Source organism: Delphinus delphis, chromosome 1 (assembly GCF_949987515.2).
Source record: "Delphinus delphis chromosome 1, mDelDel1.2, whole genome shotgun sequence".
NCBI lineage: Eukaryota > Metazoa > Chordata > Mammalia > Artiodactyla > Delphinidae > Delphinus > Delphinus delphis.
The window spans coordinates 50,249,361-50,274,819 of NC_082683.1; the positions used below are offsets into that span (position 1 = coordinate 50,249,361).

At 38.0% G+C, this 25,459-nt stretch overlaps 1 protein-coding gene across 1 annotated transcript in view; it reads left to right on the forward strand.

Annotated features, from left to right (window-relative positions):
* Positions 1–2,855: 2,855 nt before the first annotated feature.
* HOOK1 (hook microtubule tethering protein 1) overlaps positions 2,856–25,459 on the forward strand; it is a 67,470-nt gene continuing 44,866 nt past the window's right edge. Inside the window, exons 1-5 of the mRNA XM_060022838.1 lie at positions 2,856–3,058; positions 10,186–10,271; positions 17,155–17,227; positions 20,317–20,367; positions 21,693–21,825. Of these exons, the coding sequence (XP_059878821.1) occupies positions 2,996–3,058; positions 10,186–10,271; positions 17,155–17,227; positions 20,317–20,367; positions 21,693–21,825 (406 nt within the window). The 5' untranslated portion in view covers positions 2,856–2,995. The remainder of the gene's footprint in view (positions 3,059–10,185; positions 10,272–17,154; positions 17,228–20,316; positions 20,368–21,692; positions 21,826–25,459) is intronic.

Consider the following 25,459-nt stretch of genomic DNA (forward strand, 5'->3'; position numbering starts at 1 on the left):
ACCTCGATCTGATGAGCTGCTCTGGGACCTGCCCTTTCCCATGCAGAGTTCTTCAAATTTTTCTCCGAATCTGTGAGATTTTCTACACTTGCAATAACATTGTTTTCTTTATAGTTACCAGGTTTGATTTCACCCACTTACCACCAAAAAAATCCCTAAGCAATATACACATGTACAGAAATATACAAGTATTATTCGAGTTTACAGATGATAAGATCACTACAGAAATTTTCTAAATTATTGTAAAGTACAAAGAAGGTAAAACTTACCAATTATTCCAAAACCTAGATATTATCATTATTACTATTCACATTTTTGTTTATTTCCTTTAGTCTCTCCTCTCTCTGTGTATATATACATACATATATACACACACATGCGTCCACAGATATGTGTCTATATATATACAGAGAGAGAAATCCATACTGTATGTACAGATTTGTATCATCACTTTTTAATTTTAATATTATTTTGTAAGCATTTTCCTGAGTAATTAAACTTCTTTCAAACTATTTTAAGATCTACAATATATTTTATTGTATGGATGTATCATAATGTAGTTAATCATTCCTCTTTCAGACATTTAATGGCTGTTTCTTTTTTTGCTTTGATAAATAGCACTGCAATCAACAACTTGGTTGGCATCTGATTATTTTCTTAGAATAGATTCTGGAAGTAAAATTGACTTAAAGGCTTTGAACATTTTAAAGATTCTTGATATCTATTCTCAAAAACTTCTCAGAAAGATTGTGCCAATTTATAATTCCATGGCTAGTGCTTCAAAATTAGTTTTATTCAGTTCTCCAAATATGGATGCTGACTTTTAGGAATGAATGCCAGAAGTTGGAAAATAACAGCCTATATTGTATCAGGCATTTCTTTAATATCTTTTTTTCCTGGTATAATGTAATGCAAGCTAATTTTATAATTAAAAACTTAGAAAAATATTCTAAAATGCTTGTTCCAGTTGTATATGCAAGTGTACTTTACTCTTTTCAACATTGTTTTGTGTTGTTTTATTTCAATGATTCATGTTTTGCACTTTTCTACCTTTTCATATTTGTTTGAAATATTTGTATTTCTTCTTCTCTGAATTCACAATCATGTCCTTCACACATTTTCCCATTAGATCTAGTACCATGAGGACAACTGGGCATCCTTCCCTGAGGACCTATTCTCTGCTTGTATAAAGCCCAGAAGGATAACTCAGTTGCCCCTCACTTACTCTTCTTAAATACTTCAAGTAGTTTAATCACCTGTGGCTCTTAGTAGTAAGTGTTCTCATACACTTCTAAGCATATATGGTTGCAGTAACTCATATTTGCAAAGGAGTTTTTAATTCATAAAAATCTTCCACATCCGTTATTTTTGCCTCTGTGAGGTATGCAGGGCAGGTTAGCGTCATTAGCATTATTTCAGGAATGTGGTGGTTGGGTTCCAGAGGAGAAAGCTGTCATCATTGCCAGTGAGAAGTAAAGTCAAGACTCAAGACAAGGTCTTCAATTCTTAGATCTTTTACTTTTCATTAAGTCATATTACTAATGTTGCTAGTGTCCCGAAGTATAAAATACTTCACACAAGGTAAGAAAGTTCTGGAATAATGTTAAGGGACTCAATAACAAATGCATGTACTGTATTTTAGAATGAGACTGATTTATATTGGCGGGCTTTTAATTGCAGTCATCCATCGGTTTTAAACTTTCAGTGTCTAAGTATAAAGATGCAGTAATAGAAAGGATCCAGCTGCATTTTTACACAGAGCATGAATTGATGAGTTTATGAATGAGTTGAAGTGATGTAAATCAACAGCAAGACTAACAATATGCCAGCCCATTTCAATAGCCTAAGCTATACATCAGTACCTTGGAGAGTTTCCAATTTTACACCTCCCCCTCCCCCATGAACATTCTCAGAAAAGACAAGTTTTCAACCGTTAAAGAAAAATAAGAAGCATTGTACATTGATATCTTCCATGTTTTTTGAAAACTAAAAGATCATTTCATTTTTCATTTTCCTACCTTTTGCCTCATTTAAAATAAAATTGCCCATGGTTTGTAATCTCGTGAGAGCTTATTTGATTTAAGCAGCTTTATAGTATTTTTCTCCCATAGGAAACACATTTCTTTGCCTTATCTGCAAATTAAAATATCGTTTTCTAATGAGAGCCTAGAAGAAAATCAACTCTTCCTATCTGGAGTGGTTTTTATTCACGGGTAGGATCTATTTCTGCAGACGTTGTGGAAGCAGTGTGGGTCTCCATAGCTGTAGCCAGGAGCTTGTCCTACCGGCGAGGAAGGAGGCCGGAAGATGCCCAAGCCGGCCCTACGTACCCTTAGGCCCCCGTGGCCGCTTCTGCCCTTGGGGCTGCGCCTCAGCAACCCCCAACCGCGCACGCGCACGCGCACTCGCTGCCCCCCACCCTAGCTGCACCTGCCAGGTCATAAACCCCTTCCCACCGTCTCGCTTGCTCTCTAGGAGGCACAGTCTTGTCTCACGTTGATTGGTCGAAGCCCAAGAGGGCGTGTCCAATCAGCAATCCCTCCTGCTCAACCTATTCCCGCTCTTCCCGCCCCCTCCCCGCCCCACCCGTCCCCCTCCGGCACCTATCTTCTTTGTGACTGGTGCGCGCCCAGGTCACTCAGTGCGGAGGGGAGAGGTGTGCCGGAGTGGAAAGGAGTGCCGGAGTGGAAAGGAGGGGTGGGAGGACGGCGGGGAGGGGAAGGGAGGGGAGGGGGCGGGGCTCAGGTGCTGAGCTGCGCGGCCCGGGCCAGACGGGGGAGGGGGCGAACTGCGGGGCGGGGCAGGGGCAGCGGCGAGGAGGGGGTTACGCCGGCGACGTCGGCAGCGCGAGGCTTCGCGCGTGAGCGGCGCGGTCGCTGGGCCTGGCTACCGAGCTTTCCTGACGGGCGAGCAGGTCCTCGACACCGGCGCCTGGCGGAGCGCGGGGAGGAGGGAGGTTTTGGTGTCAGCGGTGTAGTTGACGGCAGTCCCGGCCATGGAAGAGACGCAGCCGCTTCCGCAGTCCGAGCTGCCACTGTGCGACAGCCTCATCATCTGGGTGAGTACCAGGGGGCGAGGGGGGCCGGGAGACCGCGGAGAGGTCCTGGGGGCGTGCCTGGTCACTGGCACCTCTCAGGTGAGCCTGCGGAGCAGCGGGGACCACCTGCGCCGTAGCGGGGGCCACCTGCGCCCCGGACTCCGCGCATTGCCCTCCGCGCCTCGCGTCGCCCTTGACCGCGAGAGTGCCACCTGCGGGTCGCGGGGCAGGTGTGCGTCCGTGAGTGAGTGTGCGTGTGTTTATGTCTTCGAGGGCGGGGGGAGGGTAAAGGGAGCTCTGGGGGGCGGGACGGAGGAGGCTCGTCTTACCGCCCTGATCGTGCTCCGAACAGCTGTGGCGGGAGCCAAGCGCCCATCCCTTTACTCCCTGCTCTCCCATTTTCTGCCCCTGTCCTGCGCCCAAGCCCTAGACTTTCTGGGCCACTGACACCCTTGCCTTCCGTCTGCTGAACAGTCTTCCCACAGTGACCTTTGTGTCACTTGGGAGTGAAGACCCCCGCTGAAACCTCCCTCCCACTGCAAGCACCTTCCTCTACTTGGACACGGGTGACCAAGAGGTGGTTTTAGTTAGTGGATCATTGCTTCTCCCTGACTCCAGGACATCCATTTTTGTAGAAGCCTCTTAGAAGAGATGTTTCCACGTATTTCCTGCATGGATCAGAAGATATGTTAGGGGTGGGGGCATGTATTCCCTTTTTCTCACTTGTTCCCCTCCCCTTCCAATGGACAAGCATTTTCCTTAAAGAAAAGAACGTGGCATTTTCGTTTGCACTTTATCCGCGTTTAGTATTTCTGTTAATTTGTTGGGTTTGGACGGGCAGGATCTGTCCCCACTATTCCCACCAGCAAAACAATGTCTCTGTCACCTTTTGGAGGTGCTCAGCGATCAGAGAGAGCTGACATTCAGGTGTGGCTTCTAACCCACATTGGGCAAGGTTGATGCTCGATGGTCCACAAGGTGCTGTCAATGATGCCCATCCCTAAACTAGTTGTTTAGTTTTGTGTAGGGGACTGTGTGCAGAATGGAATGTAAACAGACTGGATTAGGAGGCGGTAATTGGTTGATGAGATTCCCTGTCTATCTCACAATGCATGTAATTCAAAAGAATGAGAAATTAGGGAAGGTTTCTGACAATGTGTGAAGTTTATTGGAAATAACCATAATGTAAAGCAACCGTTACACTTTGGAGGTAAATAGCTTTTGCTTTAAGTAGAATGCAAGCATCTGGAGTTTCTGAGTTAAAAGCAATTAGCAAAGTGTTCATCTGTATTTTCACTTAAAAGAAGTATTGGGAGTGCTTCCCTGGTGGCGCAGTGGATGAGAGTCCGCCTGCCGATGCAGGGGACAGGGGTTGGTGTCCCGGTCCGGGAACATCCCACATGCCGCGGAAAGGCTGGGCCCGTGAGCCATGGCCGCTGAGCCTGCGCGTCCGGAGCCTGTTGCTCCGCAACGGGAGAGGCCGCAACAGCGAGAGGCCCGCGTACCGCAAAAAAAAAAAAAAAAAAAAAAAAAAAAAAGTATTGGGATTTAGATGCCATGTTTAAGGCTGTCATGAAACAAGGCAACATTACTTCTAATGATGTGTTTTATTAAACAAGTGACTAATTAAAGGGTGTATCCTAATCTGTTGCATTGTTGCTCTAAACATGACTTACCTAGTAAACTTAGTCTTTATGATGTCATTGACTTACATGAGAGTTGGTGGTGAAGTATAGGATTTTCTTGAATTGTATTTCAATATTTAAAATATTTTGTGACTGTATCCATTGTTTTACTCAGTATTAATAAATAGTGAAGTTCCTACTTTGTGTAAGACACTGAGGAAGAAAGATATCAAGCATAATCAAAGAATTTTCAATTTTAATTGATGTGGTAGGCAGAGCTGTGTATTTTTTATAATGGAAGGCAAAATTCCTTAAAAACTGTAAAAATATTATTTATTTATATTTACTTTTATTTTTCTGGCTGCGCCATGTGGCATGTTGAATCTTAGTTCCCCCGCACAAGGGATCGAACCCGTGCCCCCTGCATTGGGAGCACAGTCTTAAGCACTGGACCGCCAGGGAAGTCCCATGTAAAAATATTATTTATAATATAAGGAAAGATAAGGAATCATAGGTGACAGAGTATAACTGGTTGTTCGCTTCTCCAGTTCTCTCTCAGGCTGCTGAAACACTATGGAGAAAATGGAATTAACGTGCAGACTGTTGCCTCTCAAATGCTGCTACAGCCAAATTCTCTTGTTCCTGTATACTGCCCAGCTTTATGATTAAGAATAACCACACAGTTCCTCTCTTACTTCTCCTTGCAAACCTTTATCAGTACCCTGTTTGAGCCCCAAACCTTCTCCCCATCAGGAAAACGACCTCCTCCTTATCTTTGGCTCTGGCTCTAGGTCCACCTCTTTCACCTCTTGTAAAACTTTGCTCTGTCATTTATCCCCTTTTGGTATTTATTTTTTTCCTTTCCATTAGCTCTTTCCTCTCTACCTGTAAACTTGCTCGAATCTTCCCTCTCTTAAAAAGAAAAAAAGCCATCACTCCCTATTAAAGCTACACTGTATTCCCCCTCTTCCTTCACAGTCATATTTCTTGCATTTTTAAGTACTCATCCTTTATACTTTTTGAGCTTTAATTTACTCCTCAGCCCATTGCACTTGAGCTCTTTTCTCTAAGGCCTTCACGTACTGGGATTGGCAGACTGGGAACTATTATATTATCCTTATCTTAATTGATGGCTCCTTTGTGAAATTATCTTCTGCCTTAGTTTCTTAAGTTCCTGCCTCTAGGCTTTTCTTTACCTCTCTGGATGATTCCCAGTGAACTTTGCTGTTCGTCAGCTACTGCATAGTTGGTCTTACCTCACCTCCCCAACTTTCTGCAAACTGGTCTCATGCCACACTCCTCCGTGCCCACCATGCTGTGTTGACTTTCTGTTTCTTGAAGTCAAGCTCCTTTTTTTTTTTTTTTTGATGCATCAGGGCTTTTTAACTTCTCTTCCCTCTTCCTAAAATATCCTCCTTCTGGTTCTTCCAATGGCTGGCTGGCTTCTCACCATTCAGTTCTTGGGTCTCTTGTCATCTTTCAGAGACAGTCTGTGACAGTGAGTGACCTACCTGTCTCCTACTTCTATCCCATTGTAACCTGTTAACCCCTTTTTGTTGTGTCTGTAACACTTAACATTTTCTGAAGTCATCTCGTTTGCACTTTGGGGTCAGAGCTCTTGTCTGACCTGTTTTCTGCTTTATTCCCAGAAACAAAAACTGACTAGGATCTGCAGTACAACATTGAATCAAAGTGATGATAGTAGATATCCTTGTCTTGGTCCTGACATCAGAGACTAGTATTTCACCATACATTATTCACCACTAAGTATATAGGTTTTTGTAGATACCTAGGATAAATTTTTAACTATTTCATAGAGGATTGATGAATTTCAACAAGTAGAAATCAAGAGAAATGAGTTTTCCAGACACAGGGAAGAACTTCTAGCAGTAACGTAATAGTCTTCTTTGAGGATAGATTGAAAGAAGGTAATGGAAGACACCTTTGTCATGATATCCCTGGACTCTTAATGAATGTGCTCCCTGCCAAGCTAAGTAATGTTGCGTGTTGAGGGGAAGTTGTAGGAGATATAAGATTAAAAAACCGTTATGATGGGACTTCCCTGGTGGCGCAGTGGTTGAGAGTCCGCCTGCTGATGCAGGGGACGCGGGTTCGTGCCCCGGTCCGGGAAGATCCCACATGCCGGGGAGCGGCTGGGCCCGTGAGCCATGGCCGCTGAGCCTGCGCGTCCGGAGCCTGTGCTCCGCAACGGGAGAGGCCACAACAGTGAGATGCCTGCGTACCGCAAAAAAAACACAAAAAACGTTATAATGGAAGTGAGAAGACAGCTGGTAGTAAACTGTGTTCTTTCAGTACTGGACATTGTTCTAGGACAATAGAACCATCCTTAACAGAGAGGTCATCAAGAAAAGTCGGTTAGGTGAAGAGATGCCTGTTTTGGCAGTTCTTTAAAAGTTATATTTTATGATTTGGAGCTCACCTTAAAATAGTTAGTTCTTAGAAATGTTATACTGCTACTTAGCAAAACATTCAGGGCTGAAGGATAAATTTGGGCATCATTTACATGGTAGAGAGAGTTTGAAGTACGTGTGTGAAGATAAATTTAATTCTGCCTTTTGGCTCTGTGATTTGAAAATTTTAAATCTTTGGACTTTAATTTCTTCAATAAAGTTAGAGTGCTGGACCAGGCTTTCCTTAATGGTTTACTTGGTTCTTTCATTCTTTGCCTTCAACATGCTGGTGAAGGAAAAACTAATACCGAATGTATGCCCAAGTTACAAAAAAAAAAAAAAAAGGCTGAATCATTTTTATGAAGATCTTAAAACTCAGAGCAGTGATTCTCTTTCTGAAATGAGCAGCTGACGGAAGAGAATTTGAGAATAATTTGAGAATAAAGTTGACCCAAAGTTGAGTTTTTGTTGGGTATCAGTGGTGAAAACCCCTTTTCTTCCTTGATTTCTTTGACGTTTATATTGAAGCAGTTCAGGAACAGCATTTCCACATTTCTGATTGTTTGCTTTATTTAAAAATAAAGAAGAAAGTAAGATGCTATTTGCCAGAGCACTGTGTTTAGTGATGGAAGCCCTGTTTGTCCTTTCTGGGTCACTCACCAAAAGACTTTTGCATCTTCACCTCTATGAAGAGTAGTCTGAAAGGTACATTTTCTTTTGTCCCACTGCTTTGGCTTCACTCCCCTCACTGAGCTTTATAATTCATTCACACTTCTTGGTTATAAAGTCTTTCAATTTAGCCAAATGAAGTGACGTTCTCTGTTACCTAATTTATTTTGCAACTAGTTTAAGAGCTTCCAAGAAATACTTTTCATGGCTGTAAAAAGAAGAAATTGATCTTAATCTGGGCGTGGTGGACCATGAGGCACTCAGTGTATTTACTCCTTTTACATATTTCTTTACTATTTTGCCTAATATTCTGTGTCTCATGAAATTGCCTTCTTAAAATCACTAATCATATCCATTTTGTAGAAACTTAATGATGTAATGTGTAAGTAGGAAGGGTTGAGAAGTGGGAGCCACATTTTACCCGAACGTATATGATTATCTTCCTTTTAAAGATGCCCTAAACCCTGGGGTTTTTCTTCCTTGTACATCCACCCAACTGCAAAATCCTTCTTATTTTATAATCTAAACATTCCATGAATTCACGCTGTCCTGTTAGTCAGCATTACCCTAACTAATCTTAGCATTCCATGTTGTCAAAAAGACCATTGCAGGAGCCTTCTAACTGAGCAAGCGTAAAGCTACTCTCTCCCATTCTCTGTGTCACTCTTGCTACTATCCAAAACATACTAAAGATGTCTCTTCCTTGTTACTCTTTAGTGATTCTTCATCACCCAGAGCAATGGTTCTAAAGAACTGATGTACATAAGAATCACTTGGGGATTTTCTGATTTAGTTTGTCTGGAGATTCTGTTACATATTGTTCTTAGATGCCACACTTTGAGAAACCCTGACTCATAGCTAATGTGCTAACAGCTGTTGAGTTTGTACCACGTGCCAGGCACTGATCTGAGTACACTGTGTTTGCTAATTTATTTAATTCTCACAACCAACTTGTGAGGTAGAAACCATTCTACTGTTTCCCTATGATATAGATAATACCATTAAGGATAATTCCAAGTTTCTTGCCATGACCCCGAGTTCTGACGCATGCCTGTTTTTTATCCCCTTGGTTGTCTCCCTTAACAACTGAACATGCAGAGAAATCCAGCAATACTGAACTGCATGTTACCTAAAAATACCATATCTTTTCTTGTACTTGTGCTTTTATCATGTTGCTATTTCCTGAAGTTTCCTTCCCCTGGCCCTTTCTTTACTCAGGGTCATCCATTGGAATCATCTCTAAGAAGTCTTTAATAAATAAGTCTTTAAGAAGTCTTTAATAAATACAAGCCCTAATTAGGTTAGTTGACTCTTGTATATTTTGGAACATTTTGTGCATACTTCAGTCATGAGACTAGAAGTGACATCTTCTGCAAATGATTTGTGTCTTTTTCTCCTCTCCTTAACTCTGGATTGAAGCGACTTGAGAGTGGAAACCTGGTGTTTTTCCCTTGTAACTCCTTCCTATACTACAGTGCCCTACGTAGAGTAGAAGCTCAGTAAAGTATCTTTATCTTTGTGCTTTGAAAGTAACTGTGGCTAGATTTACGTAGTTTGTGTCATTCTTCCACTTTGTATAAGGATAATGGAGACAGATTTGTAGAATCTCAAAATACAACAACCACTAAAGGTGTATTATGGTGGTAAACTAAGGAATTATAATTGAATAGTAAAGGAGATGAATATGTGAGGGAATAAAGAATCATAGTATATTTAATTTAAGATATTTATGGATTGAGATTAGATTTCGAGAAAGTATATAATCCATTGAGCTCTGTTGCAATTTGCTTTAAAAAAATTCCTCTATCTTGTATTTGCTTATTAGGAAGAGTTGCCACTGTTTCACTTCTGTTTTTAAAATGTACATGAATGTTTAACACACGGAGATTTGAAAAGTTAGTAGCATCTAAAGCCAAACTAGATAGATACAATTTGTCGTGATTGGTGGGCCCTGGACTGTTCATGCTCTAAGGGTAACTGTTGGTAACAGGCAGAAGTCCTGCCTTATTTAGAGCTTATTGATTAACTAGGTAGTTTTAGACTTGACATTTCTAGCTTTTGTTTTCCTCCCAAATGATATGAGCGAAATTTTAACTTGCAGATGTTAGGTTATCTTAAAATTCTTTTCCTGATGTTATTCTCCTAAAAATTGACAAAACACAGACTATTACTATCTTAAGAGTTCTACACGTGTTTTTCAGAAATTCTGAAGTACTTCATGTATGACACCAATACGTTTGACTATTAGGTATGGTAATGATTTTATGAAATGTTAAGTATTCTTATAAAAATATAACAGTCATAGAAACATATTAGTATAATTTCATTTGTTTGGCAGGGTCTATTTAAACAAAACAGTTTTCTCTCTAGTGTTCATTCATGTATATAAATTGAGGGGGGAGGGGAGTAAAGCAGTTAAGTAACTTGCTTTATGTCATTTTAGCTGCAGACATTCAATACTGCTGCACCTTGTCAGGATGTGAAACAGCTGACTAATGGAGTTGCCATGGCACAAGTTCTTCATCAAATGTAAGTAGTGTTCCACACTCTTCCTGAAATAATTGTAAACCCAATTTCAAGGAAGAAAATTTAGACCTGTGTTCTAAAGGTTATTGAAACTTTATCCTTTCCAGTGATGACAGGTATATTTTGCCAAGGCATTCTTGCATGTAAGGAACAAAAAATTTTACCACCTGATTACTTCTTGCTTATTCATAGAGATACATCTTAATTAAATGAGCAATCAGGGTTCTTATCTATTCAAGAGATGTTAATTTTAAACTTGTTCTGGTCATGTTCACAAGTTATAGTTACTGAGAAAGAAATAGGTTAAATGAGTGATATAATTTCTTATACGGTAATGTTTCCTTCAGTTATTCTGTTGTCATCTTAAGATATCAGTACATGGAGATTATTATTTTTGAGATAATTGAAGCAGGAAATACTGGATTTGGAAAAAATATTAATTTAAAATCTATATTGAATTAATAATCATAATTGTATGAATCCACCAATAATGAAATGTTGTGTAAATGACATTTTAAGTCACAAATGCTGGGTACCTTAACCAATAAAGTGATTCTGTTTGGGTTGGGCCCCTTTTATATAATTATACAATATCAAAAGTTCCTAAATCCATTATTTCGTAATTTTTGCCAAACATTGTATAAGGATTAGGGTTATAATATCTACAATATGAGTTGTACTCTTCTGTACAGGGCCTATTCTATAGTCATAATTTTTTAAAAATTAATTAATTAATTTTTTTGGGCTGTGTTGGGTCTTCATTGCTGTGCACGGGCGTTCTCTAGTTGCAGCAAGCAGGGGCTACTGTTTGTTGCGGTGTGCGGGCTTCTCATTGTCATGGCTTCTCTTGTTGCAGAACATGGGCTCTAGGCACACGGGCTTCAATAGTTGTGGCACATGGGCTCAGTAGTTGTGGTGCATGGGCTTAGTTACTCCACGGCATGTGGGATCTTCCCCGGCCAGGGCTCGAACCTGTGTCCCCTGCATTGTCAGGTGGATTCTTAACCACTGTGCCACCTAGGAAGCCCTGTGGTCATAATTTATTAGTTAATAGTCATACTGATTTTGTATTAGCTTACTTTCACGGTAATATATCTTCATTGAGACCAGACTCCTATTTCTGCTACATGCTTTTATATATCAGAAATTATTTAATTATTGCCATCATTTTGTAAAGGTTTTTTATGATTGACATTGAAAAACTCTGTAGATGGATTAGAAAAAATTCTTTACCACTCTTAGAAAAACAACTTCAAACAGTATAATCTTAGTTACTTGGAATCTTCAAAATGATCTAATTTGAATAGACAGATTTTATGGTTAACTCAAGATTAACACTTTAAAAAGATAAATTTAGCATGTTAACATTTTTTTTTGGCAGTCATTCTAAAATATGCCTTACTCCCCTGCTTTCTTAAAAATGTTTCTTAATTATTTATTTATACCCTAATTGGTTTCAAAGTGATTTAATTGGTCAGAACTAAGAATTCTGAATATGGTCCTTTCTTGATGATTTGGGAAAGTCATCATTGTTTTTTGTCATTAGAACATACGACCTGGCCTTTTCTCATTCTTGTGCGTGTTGGTGTAGACGCAGCTACGTTGTTTTGGTATAGGTGTAAGGCCGGTGAGCATTCACTCACTTCAACAGTGCCATCCAAAGATGTCATTTATATGTATTGAAGTGTCTTTAATAGCTTTACACCACAACACAGTAGATGAGACCTGTTTTTACTATTATATGGTGATACATATGGCTCTTTGACCTCCTGTATGCTAGCACTGTACCTGATGTTTAGAGTAGGGTCAGGTCAATTTTAGTTAAACCGTATCCTTTATCACCAACTCATTCTTACATAATGTGTTGGATTCTGTTGTTACTGCTGATCCTCTGTCTCTCTGATTTTTCTTTTTTTATTCTCTCTTTTGTCTCTTACTGTCTTCTAATAGCTTTTCTGCAGGAATAATAAAATAGCCAACCAATCAGAAAGCTCTCATTCTTCATAAAACAAATGACAGTGACCTAAAATTGGGCCTAAACCTCTTTTTTGTTTCATTTGTCTGTTTTTGCATGTACTTAGATGTCTATACCTCCTTATAGTATAAGAGCCAATTTAAATTTATTTTTCTTTTTGAACCCCCTTCCTCTTCTGTAAGCTTTTCAGAAGTCTGGATCCAGACAGTGAAACTTATAGCATACATTCTCCCCTAGTTGGGTCAGTTTATAATATTCCTGCTAAAAAAAGCAAATTTTACCTTATTTCTTTGAACAGTTCAAAGCACTTTATATATGTTCCAATTTATTATGTATTGCGTTGATGGCTGTTGTGACTCACATCAAAGTTGTTACTGAAAATGAGAAGGAAAAATTTGCTTTTTAAGGAAGTAGCAAAATCTAATGAATAATTCTTTCATTAGTTACCTGAGGCAGGTATGCTTCTAAATAATAAAATCTTAAAAATCAATTCCCAGGGCTTCCCTGGTGGCGCAGTGGTTGAGAGTCTGCCTGCCGATGCAGGGGACACAGGTTCGTGCCCCGGTCTGGGAAGATCCCACATGCCGCGGAGCGGCTGGGCCCGTGAGCCATGGCCGCTGAGCCTGTGCGTCCGGAGCCTGTGCTCCGCAACGGGAGAGGCCACAACAGTGAGAGGCCCGCGTACCGCAAAAAAAAAAAAAAAAAGAATCAATTCCCAAAGTATATGACTTAGACATGGTGAGCCATGGAATTGTTGCTAGGATTCTACAATTCTTTAATTGTTTTCTTAAGTCTTAATACATAATATGTATCTCTTTTTTAAATGCAGAAACTGTTGTTATTTTAAAGACACATGGGGGGAAAATTATAACTACAACTGTATTCATACTCCATGGTTTCCATAACAGTGCCACAGATTAGGTGGCTTAAAACAACAAAAATTTGTTCTTTACGAGTTCAGGAGGTTAGAAGTCCTATATCAAGGTATTGGCTGGACCATGCTCCCTTCAAAACCTCTAGGTCAGGATCCTGCCTTGCTGTTTCTAGTCCTTGGTAGCCCCAGGCATCCCTTAGTTTGAGGCATCATAACTTCAATCTTTGTTTCCGTCTTCACACGGCTGTCTTCCCTCTGTGTCTCTTCTCCTCTTAGAAGGACACCAGTCATAATGGATTAGGGTCCACCCTAATTTAGTGTGACCTCATCTTAACTTGATTACATCTGCAAAGACCCTATTTCCGAATAAGGTTACATTCACAGGTAGTGGGGGTTAAGCCTTGAACACATCTTTTTTGGGGACATAATTCAACCCATAACAGCTATAAATAGTGCATGCTACTTTTTAGCTTTGTCACTTTAAGCACCAGATAATTTCTCTGTTTTTTTCTATTGTCTTTGACTAGACATTTTTATGAGAGGGAGAGGAATGAGACAGAATGTAGAATATCCAGAGACCTCAAGTATCATGCACTTACTTGTTCATTCATTCATTCAGCAGATATTTGAGCATTTAAAATAATAAATCATGAAAGCCAACATATGAGTATTTACTAAATGTAAGACATTGTTCTATACCCTATACATATGGTATTTCATTTAATTTTTATTACTGTTTTGTGAGGTAGGCATTATTTTTATCCTCAGTTTATAGGTGAGGAAACAGAGGTTTATAAAGGTGAAATGACTTCAGTAAGTCAAATAATGAATAAAATTGCAAAGCCCATATTTTTATCACTTTGGCCTGACTCAAGCCAGTGCCCTCAGTCAACTGTAATCATTTCAGCCTAGTATGTTGAACCCCTCCTGATAGACTTTTACTTTGGAGTCTTAATAAATGAGAGGCCAGATGTGCATGTCCAAAGTACAGATCACAATTTGATGTGCTAAGCACACAAGGCCTTTTGATTATTTACGAAGAATGGTGTCAGGGTGTCCACTGAAGCAACACAGCTATGTTGTGTCTAGTAACCAGTAGGTGTTAATTACTACCTCTATTTAGTTGGTAGAATTGTGAAGACAAATACCATGGGTGGAGTTAAAAAATAATCCTGTAGTGTTTCTTACTTAGTTTTATTAGAAAACAGTTAAGACCACATTTCACTTCCTTAGTCTTGTGTTCCCTTCTTATTTGGTGTCTCTTAAGTTTCATTGAAGTTCTGGGAAATACTAGAAAAAAGGAGCTAATTGTTGGGGCCAAGAGTCTAGTTAAAGCATGTAGATGTGGCAGTGCAAAAACGTGAAAGAAAGATATGTCCTGAATGTTCTGAGATTGGATATAAAGTTTAATAGTGGGAAAGATTGGCTGCAATTATAATTGTTTGAGAAGGATGGATTTGTTTATAGGAGAACAGGAGTTAGATTTCTATGGAGAAGTTAGAAAGTATTTCTCAGTTAGGGTATTATGGACTAAATGTTTGTGTCCCTTTAAAATTCCTGTTGAAGCCCAAACCCCCAGTTTAACTATATTGGAGATGGGGTCTATACAGAAGTAATTAAAGTTAAATGAGGTCATAAAAGTGGGGAGACATCATCCAGTAGGATTGAACTCCTTATAAGAAGAGAATTCAGAGAGCTCACTCTCTGTCTATAAACATACAAAAAAGAGGTCATGTGAGCACACAGCAAGATGATAGCAACTAGAGATCTCAGAATGAAACCTACCTTGCTAGCATCTTGATTTTGGACTTCCGGCCTCCAGAACTGTGAGGAATACATTTCTGTTAAGCCATCCAGTGGTATTTTGCTGTAGCAGCCTGAGCACACTCTAAGACATAGGGCTAAAGCTGATTTGAGATGGGAAGGAAGACAAGTAGGAATGCAAGACAAAAGGAGGAAACACTAGAAGAGGTTATCTCTAGATCCATTTTCTAAAGGTAATTACAATGGAATTATAGAATTATAGAATCATATATGAAGATTTTTTTTAGGGTCAGAAGACAAGTGTAGTAGGTAGTCAGGGTTCTCCAAAGAAATAGAACCAATAAGATATGTATATATACGCATGTGTATATGTACACACACACACACACACACACACACACACACACACACACACACACACACACACACACACACACACAGTATGAGACAGAAATTTAAGAATTGGCTCACGTGATTTTGCAGGCTGGCAACTCCAAAACCCACAGAGTAGGTAGACCAGCAGGCTGGAGACCTAGGGAGGAGTTGATGTTGCAGCTAGAGTCCACAGGCAGTCTACTGGCAGAATTTACTCTTTCTCAGGGGAGGTGAGTCATTTTCTTAAGGCCTTTAGCTGATTGGATGAGGCCCAACCACATTATGGAGGGTAATTAGCTTTACTCAGAGTCTACTGATTTACATGTTAATCTCATCTAAAATACATCTTCACTACAACATCCAAGCATGTTTCACCAAATATATGGGTACTGGGGCCCTGCCAAATTGACACATAAAATTAACCATTGCAACTGGCATACCTCTTCAACTTAAACTGATGTCAAAAGAAAGTAAATTTACTTTGAGAGTTTTGACTCATTAACTAAATAAATTTAGTCTTTTCAGGTAAATACCTGGTTAGAAATATACCATTTATACACTTAGCCAAGTTATTTTGGTAATTATAACCTTAGCATCTGAGAAAAGTCGAAAATAATTAACATTAATTTGCTCAAAAGAAAATGGTTACAAATTCCAAAGAACGAATTGAAAATGGTGAAGCCATTTCTGGTTACTGTAGTCAGAAGTGACATCTTCTGTTTTAGCACATCTGAGGCAGAATGATTGCTGAAAAACTAGGCACTGTTTTCAGCTTTGCATCTTTAAATTCAGGATACCGCCTTGGAAATAACCTCTTTAATTTCTACCCTCACTTTAGTTGGCTTATCTGTAAAGTAAAAATTTAGGTAAGACCTCTTCTAGTACTAACATTCTGTAATTTCTTGGTGTTTTTTTACTCCTTAAAGCATTTATCACATTCTCCTTTGAGTATAGTTATTTGTGCTCTTTACTTTCTCCCTTTATTAGATATTTCTCTAAGAGTCAGGCTAATAAATTATTCATCTTCATTTTACTCTTACTCACAGCAAGCATCCAAGTATTTGTTTAGAATATAATCTATTGGGCTTCCCTGGTGGCGCAGTGGTTGAGAGTCCGCCTGCCAATGCAGGGGACACGGGTTCGTGCCCCGGACCGGGAAGATCCCACATGCCGCGGAGCGGCTGGGCCCGTGAGCCATGGCCGCTGAGCCTGCGCGTCCAGAGCCTGTGTTCCGCAACGGGAGAGGCCACAACAGTGAGAGGCCAGCGTACCGCAAAAAAAAAAAAAAAGAATGTAATCTATTATTGTAGTTCACTATTTATAATCGGGTGTTATTCTTCAAGGCCTTATTGATTACATAAAAATTTGGTATAGCAGTTCTTTGTCTTGGCCTTCAATGTCAATATCGGACTTAATACTAAACTTTGCCATGTAGTAGTGTCACTTGGGGAAAATTATTGTCTTATTCTCAGTTCACTGAGGAGTAAGATTGGGGATAATGGTTGCTTTGCCAAGTTACTATGATATTTAAATGAAGTAATATGAAAAAACATCAAGCACAGTGCTTGATACATAGTAGACATGTTAAAATGTTTTCCTTTTTTTTCCCTTTAGGATTGGGACTTTTACATCTACCTACCAGGGTGCCTAGTACGAGATATTTAGTAAATGTTTGTTAAATTGAAGATGTTAATGACTTAATTAATTTACTATGAGAAATTCCAAAAGAAACCCTTAGGAATAACAAAAAGTTCAGTGGGTTCATTTTAAATAATATTTACTATTCTTATTAAGGACAGGCTTTAAGATGGAAAATAACTTTGAATCTGTTGATTAAATTTGGTATTTTTCATGAAATAAAATCATTTTAATGTTCAACATTTGTATTTTTGTTGTAGTGATGTAGCTTGGTTCAATGAATCTTGGTTAAGCCGAATTAAAGAGGATATCGGTGACAACTGGCGAATAAAGGTATGTAGAATGAATGCTAGAAATACTTGATCCAAACAGTGGTCTGAAATTAGCACTAAGCTCAACTAAATCTTATTTTTTAAATTAACTGAAGGGTACATTTTATTGTGTATAGTTTGAGTTTTGACACTTGTGTATGTTCTTATACCATCATAGTTAGATATAGAACGTTTCCATTAAGCAAAAACAGGCACATATGCCCCTTCCCAGTTAATCCTCACTCTTGACTTGGCCCTGGGTGGCCACAGGTCTGCTTTCAGTCAGTATTGGTTTAATTTCTGGAGTTCCATATAAATGGAATCAGATATTATGAACTCTTTGGTATTCTTTTACTCATGTATTGTTTTTGAGACTCATCCATATTGCCTGTATTAGTAGTTATTTCTTTTTTTTGCTGAGTAGTATTTCATTACACTGATTTACCACAATTTGCTTAGCCATTCACCTGTTGATGGATGTTGAATTGTTTCTGTTCTTTCTTCTCTAATATTGGTAATTTATGTCTTTTTTATTTCTTCCTTGATAAATCTGGCTTGATGTTTTTCAATTAAAAAAATTTTTTTTGAAAAGAACTAGCTTTTGTTTTCTGTTTTATTGATTTCCTTTCTCTTCTTTGTTATTTCCTTTCTTGACATCTGCTCTTTTTCTTGCTTCTTAAGGTGAAAGCTTAAGTCATCAGCTTTAAGCACTTTTCCCTAGTAGCTAGCATTGCCTTAGCCACATCCCACACATCTTAACATACTGTGTTCTTATTTTCATTTAGATCAAAATATTTGGTAATTTCCCTTGTGATTTTTCTTTTGACCCCTGGGTAGATTAGAAGTAGGTATTTCAAATTCTAAATATTTGAGGATTTTCTACATATCTTTCTTTTATTTATTAATTTCTAATTTAATTCCATTTTGTTTTGAGAACATACTCTGAATTCTTTTACATTTACTAAGACTTATTTTATGACCTAATATATGGTCTGTCTTGGTGAATATTCCATGTGCACTTGAAAACAACATGTATTTTGCAGTCCTAAAAATACGGATTATTACAGCTTTGTTGATAGTACTGTTTACTTTTATATCTTTATTGATTTTCTGCCTGATTATTCTATCAGTTAAGGGGGGAGGAGTCCTCAGATCTCTAATGATGATTGTAGATTTGTCAATTTCTCCTTTCAATTCTAATTTTTTAATCATGTAATTTGAATCTGTGTTATTTGGTTTATATACATTAATTTTTTATGTCTTCTTGTTGAATGAATCTACTTATCATTATAAAATGACTTATTTTTATCCCTGGTAATATTTCTTTTTTGGAAGTCTACTTTGTCTGATACTGATGTACCACTCCTGTTTTTTAAAGATTATTTTTGCCTATTATATCTTTTTCTCTTCTTTAGTCTCTCTGTGTATTTATATTGAAAGTGATGTAGTCACCTAATAGTTAGGTCTTGCTTTTTTATCCATTGACAATCTCTTTATTTCGTTCTTTTTTTAAAAACAAAATACTTGTTTTCTTATATTCCTCTTATTTAAATCCTTGAACTTTTTTTTTTTTTTTAATTTTTGGCTGCGCTGGGTCTTCATTGCTGCGCGTGGGCTTTCTCTAGTTGCAGCGGGCGGGGGCTACTCTTCGTTGCGGTGTGCGGACTTCTCATTGCGGTGGCTTCTCGTTGCGGAGCACAGGCTCTAGGCACACGGGCTTCGGTAGTTGTGGCACGCGGGCTCAGTAGTTGTGGCTTGCGGGCTCTAGAGCGCAGGCTCAGTAGTTGTGGCGCACGGGCTTAGTTGCTCCACGGCATGTCGGATCTTCCCGGACCAGGGCTTGAACCTGTGTCCCTTGCATTGGTGGGCGGATTCTTAACCACTGTGCCACCAGGGAAGCCCCCCTTGAACATTTTTAAACTAACAGTTTTAACTTTTTTATCTTCTAATTCTTTCATCTCTCATTTTAGGCTTGTTTCTATTGACTGAGTTTTCTCCTAATTATAGTTCACATACTCCTGCTTCTTCACATGTGTAGTAATTTTTTATTGGACGCTAGACAGTGTGAATTTTATTATTGAGTGCTGGGTTTTTTGTATTCCTTTAAAGAGTGTTGGACTTTGTTCTTACAGGCAGTTAAGATACTTGTGAATCAGTTTGATCTTTTCAGGGTTTGGGGGGATGGAAGGCAGATCTAGAGTTATTTTCTCTTCTAGGGCTAGGTTAGACTCACTACTAAGCTGTTACCTTTTGGGGGGTTTTTAGTGAATGCTTGTCTGTATTAGCACAGTCATGATCTCTTCACTCTGACTGGTGGGAATTTCAGCAGTTTCTGGCCCTGTGCAATCTTCAAGGAATTGTTCAGCTTATAGTTTGTTGTTTCCTAGATTGTTGTTTCCTCGGAAATCATTTTTGTTTAATCTCATTGAGTTTCACCCATGCACATGCAAATTAGTATTCAGCCAAAGAGTCAAAGGGACTACTATGGAGATTTCTTTCCAAAGCTCTCACCTCTTCATTTATCTGCCCTGCAAATCCCAGCTACCTCGACCTTCCTGAACTTCTGATGTCTATCTTCTCAACTCCACGAAAACATCAGGCTTTGTTTTGTTTCCACCTCCCTGTGCCATGGTATGAAAATTGCCTCTAGAGAGAAATCTTAGACTAGTGTAGGGCTCATCGTTGTTGTTTTCCTTCTCTTAGAAATTACAGTTCTATATTGTCTTTTGGCTAAAGCTTGAAAACAATATTCCTTGTATTTTGTCCTGTTTTCTAGTTGTTTGTGGTGGAGAGTAAGTCTAGATCCAGTTACTCACTCATGACTGAAGGTGGACATGCTCATAGCTAAATCTTTTAAGTTGATACTTGAGTTTGTTGTGGCTCACTTTAAATACAATCACTCTGGTTCAACTATCTAAGGAAGAAGACATTTTTTCTATAATCAAACTCTGAATAAAGCTTTGATGTTTAAAAATCATGTATTTGTATTTATAGAACTCTAATATATGTTTTTGTTGTCATTTTTATCAGGAAGTTTTTATTGTATTTCACCTTGGCATATATTTTATTTCATTGTTAATATTAAATAATTTATTTTTTTTCCTCCATTAGGCTAGTAATTTAAAGAAGGTACTTCAAGGAATTATGGGTTATTACAATGAGGTATGAAAATCATTTGACTTTGTTTAAATATAAAATACTCTGTGATAATTATATTGACACTGAAAAATGACTTGGCTTTTTGTTTATAACATTTTACTGGTATATAATTCATAATTGAAATATATTATGATTTTTAGAACACTCAAATTTTGTTAGCGTAAAGGGGCTAAAAAGTAATATATTGATTTGTAAAATAATGTTTCTATATTGATACTCTTCAAGTTGATTTTTTCTCAAATAAAATCACTTTCATCTTTATATAATTTGATTTTATGCAGTGCTATAAAGTAGACCTTATAACTAAATTAAAGTACTTTTCTATTTAAAGCGTTGTTTTTATATTTCTTTCCAATGTAAATAACAGCAAAGACATACTATGAAATTATGCTTGTGCAAGTGAATTGGGAAAAAATGCAAAGTAAAAGTAGTATTAAAGTCACATTAGATAATGCATTATTCAAGTGATTTGTTTTTCTTATTCAGCATCTTAAGAAGTTCTCTAGCAGGATTATTTGATATTAGAAAGTTTATTGCTTAATGTGTAAAAGTTTTTGGTTTCGTTTTGCCATTAAAGAATTTTGTTTTTACTTTTTAAAGTTTTCATACAATTGAACTTGCAGTTTCTTCCAAATAATTCTAGAACTAAAATTTTTCAATTCATTAATGCCTAAAACTCATTTTGAAGTTTTTTGGTGTTTTTTTAATGGCAAGAATACTTTTTAGTTTCTTGCAAAAAACAATCTTGGGAATTCCCTGGCAGTCCAGTGGTTAGGACGTGGCACTTTCTCTCCCAGGGCCTGAGTTCAATCTCTGGTCGGGGAATTAAGATCCTGCAAGCTGCATGGCACAGCCAAAGAAAAAAGAAAAAAGCAATCTTAAAAAAAAAAGATAGAGCCAGGAAAGATTAATCCATTAGATTTTTTGTTCATTTGGTTTATTTTATGGTTCTCTATTCATTGAACATGTATCAAAATATTATGAACTTTCTTTGACTTAAGTCTGTTTATTTTTTTATGGAAAGGCATAAGTTTTATCATAATAGATCAGGCCAGGGGCTTCTTAAACAATTCCTGTCTCTGACAGTGGGGTAAAGGATATTTGTTATAAAACCATTTTAGTTGCTTTTGGTTGGTTCTCAAAATTTTGGGAGGTGGCTTGAACTTTACTAACTGGTTTTAGTCAGTAATTGTGGGTTTATCATTTGTTAATTTATCTGAGTCTTTTCGTGAACCTATTTATAATTTATTTTCCTTGCAATAATCCAGTGTAGTCAATTCTCTGTAGCCTACATAAATGAGTGATCTAATTTATTTTCAACACTGCAGTTTTTGGGACAACAGATTTCTGAAGAACTTATCCCTGATTTAAACCAAATAACTGAATGTTCCGATTCTGTGGAGCTTGGGAGGTTGCTCCAGCTTATTTTAGGTTGTGCTGTCAACTGTGAAAAGAAGCAAGGTAAGTGAATTTCAGTCATTTGAGGATATCTACTTTCCAGAGACAACCTACATTGCTATAGGAAATTGCATAAAAATGTACTATTGTAGACTGGTGGAAAGCACACTGAAATGTAAGCCAGAAGATCTGAATTCGAGCACAGCTCTGCAATTAAAAAGCTATAAATCTTCAGTATCCTAACTGTACCTAGATTCTGAGATTCGTATTCAGTGGCTAAATAAAATGTACCTTAATTAGGTTAATTTAATCAATGCTTAGGACTTAGTGGATATTCAATAAAAATTGTACTTATTTATTTGATACATTATCTCTTTAACATGTGAGAGACAGAACCTTAGGTTGATTCAGATTTTCATAAATGATTATGCAACTACTTCCAGGCTTCTTCAGATGATATTCTGCTCTTTTTAGAAGAATGCTTCCAAAGTATCCTCCAGATAAAGATAAGCAGTCTGATGATATAAATGGAATTGGTGTGCTATGTTGGTATATATGAACACAGTGATCCATATCCTGCTGAGTACAAAAAGAACATTTTTGGTTGAATGTAATGAATAAAATGTGAACTGAACAGACCAAGGTCTACTTCCTTGAGGGGCTTGCATCAGTCTGGGTGATGACATTTTTTTTTTTTTTTTTTTTTTTTGCGGTACGCGGGCCTCTCACTGCTGTGGCCTCTCCTGTTGTGGAGCACAGGCTCCAGACGCGCAGGCTCAGCGGCCATGGCTCACGGGCCCAGCGGCTTCGCGGCATGTGGGATCTTCCTGGACCGGGACATGAACCCGTGTCCCCTGCATTGGCAGGCGGACTCTCAACCACTGCGCCACCAGGGAAGCCCTGGGTGATGACATTTTTGATGCTGATGTTTTTTGCATGCTCATCCAAAATTGGCCTTAGGACATCACCTTCATAAAAGAATGTTGGGTGCTGAAGTTTGTAAAACATTTTAAGTCAGAACCTTAGGAAACACATTCAGTGTTATCTAACTAATGAAGAGAACATATGAGACAAGATAAATTCAGTAAGAATCAATTCAGGAAGGAGAAAAATGAAACACATGAAATCAGCTATAGTTTATCATAAAAAAGGGTTTTGGTATCAGAAAACTTTGATATTAGTCCATCTCTATTATTAACTGGCTGGTTTTTTTCTAGGGCAAGTCAGTACTTCTCCATAGGCTTTTATTTCTCATAGATAATGTCAAAGGTCTCTATGTTTCTGTTGTTTTGTTTTGTTTTTTTTTAATGAAAGTAAGAAACGTTTTCTTATGGAAAGTTAAAACTTCTATATATTTTTAACTACAAATTGACAAATAGTAATTCTTTTATGAATTACCAATTTTCTATTACCGTGATCCTTTTTATTTTTCTATTTAATGCTTTGTTTCTATTTCAGTTACTGGTTATTTATAACATCTTTTTGCTTAACTTTAGCATGTTTGTTGATTTTAATAGTCTTTTTCAGAGAACCAACTTTGGGCTTTGATTCATTTTGTTTGTACTATTTAATATCTATTCTGTTATCTCATTGCTTCTATTGTGAATTAATCAGTTCTTTCTATTCTAAGCTATAATTGATGTTTTAAGCTATAATTTTCTCTTAAGTTTTGTTGCCTCCTATAAATATTGATATAATATGTAGTATTTTCATAATTTAGTTCTAAGCATTACCTAGCAATTTTGACCTCAGATTTTTAAAAGGAGGCTCAATTCCTGGGTATATAAATAAAAGTTTAGCAAGTAATAAATATAAAGAAATAGTTTAATTTTCATTATTTTGAAAGTCAGGATTATCTGATTGGGTCTATTTTTGGAGGTATGTGTCTGGGGTCTCAATTTTTAGGAGTGAGCAGATAAATGGAAAAAAAACTTGTAGTAATTTAATTAAAATGTAAAACCAAAACACATCCATAATATAAACCACCTTCCACATATTTGTACTTTTCATTGAGAATTGATTTTCAAAATGATTCAAAGGTATTGCAGCAGTCTTAATCTTGAAAGAATTAACTAATTTGGTTAACAGTACCCTGTTTATCTTGGTGTGGAAAGAGAAAAATTTTATGAAGGTTTCAGTAGACTTGAAACACTCCATTATCCAACAAATCCAGTTAAAAGAAATCATTCCATTGCTTGTGCCTCATCTAGTTAATTCTTCCCCCTCCAACACACACACACACCATAGAGTTTAGTGGTCGGGTGCATACCAGAATCTATCAGAATTTTTTTCCGGTACTTGGCTTCACAAATAAAAGAGAGATTTAGAGAACTTTTAGAAGTCTTCCAGAGTATCATTAAAACAATAAAAGCATTAGAAAATAATAAATCCTTAAAACTTTTGGAAAATTGTTTTAGGTGGAGAACATACAGTTGCTGTCGATCTAAACCTGCAAATACAGGAAAAACTCTCATGATTCATCACTTCTAATTGTGACAGAATCAACTTATTGCGCTCCTACGTGTGTGTGTGTGTGTGTGTGTGTGTGTGTGTGTGTGTGTGTGTGTGTGTGTGTGTTAAGGTATAAGGATCTCCTTAAGGTGAAACTTGGTGAATGTCGAGCAGGTGTTTGCAGGAAGCTGTATAAGTCTCTTCATTGAAAACCTTCCTGAAATGAACTAAGTAGGTGATAAATGAAACTTTCTGAGCTTAGATCTTAAGAGTTCACTGAATACAGGCATACCTTGTTTTATTGAGCTCTGCTTTATTGTGTTTTTCACAAATTGAAGGTTTGTGGTAACCCTATGTCCAACAAATCTATTAGCACCACTTTTCCAACAGCATTTGCTCACTTCATGTCTCTGTGTCACATTTTTGTAATTCTCACAGTATTTCAAACTTTTTCATTATTATTATATTTGTTATGGTGATCTGTGATCAGTGCTTTTTGGTGTTACTATTGTAATTGTTTTTTTTTAATTAATTAATTTATTTATTTATTTTTGGCTGTGTTGGGTCTTCGTTTCTGTGCGAGGGCTTTCTCTAGTTGTGGCAAACAGGGGCCACTCTTCGTTGTGATGCGCGGGCCTCTCACTGTTGTGGCCTCTCTTGTTGCGGAGCACAGGCTCCAGACGCGCAGGCTCAGTAGTTGTGGCTCACGGGCCCATTTGCTCCGCGGCATGTGGGATCTCCCTGGACCAGGGCTCGTACCCGTGTCCCCTGCATTGGCAGGCAGATTCTCAACAACTGCGCCACAAGGAAGTCCTATTGTAATTGTTTTGAGGCACCGTGAACTGCACCCATAGTAATGTGGTAAACTTAATCAGTAAATGTTATAAATTTGTATGTGTTGTATGTGTATAAAATTGTATGTGTTGTATGTGTTCTGACCGCTCCACCAACCAGCCATTTCCCCATCTCTCTCCCTTCCTCCGGCCTCCCTACTCCCTGATACACAGCAATATTGAAATTAGGCCAGTTAATAACCCTGCAGTGGCCTCTTCGTGTTCAAGTGAAAGGAAGGGTCCCACATCTCTTACTTTAAATCAAAAGCTAGAAATGATTAAGCTTAGTGAGGAAGGTATGCTGAAAGACAAGAGGGGCCAAGATCTAGGCCTCTTCCACTAAACAACCAAATTGTGAGTATGAAGAAAAAGTTCTTGAAGGAGATTAAAAGTGCTGCTTCAGTGAACACACC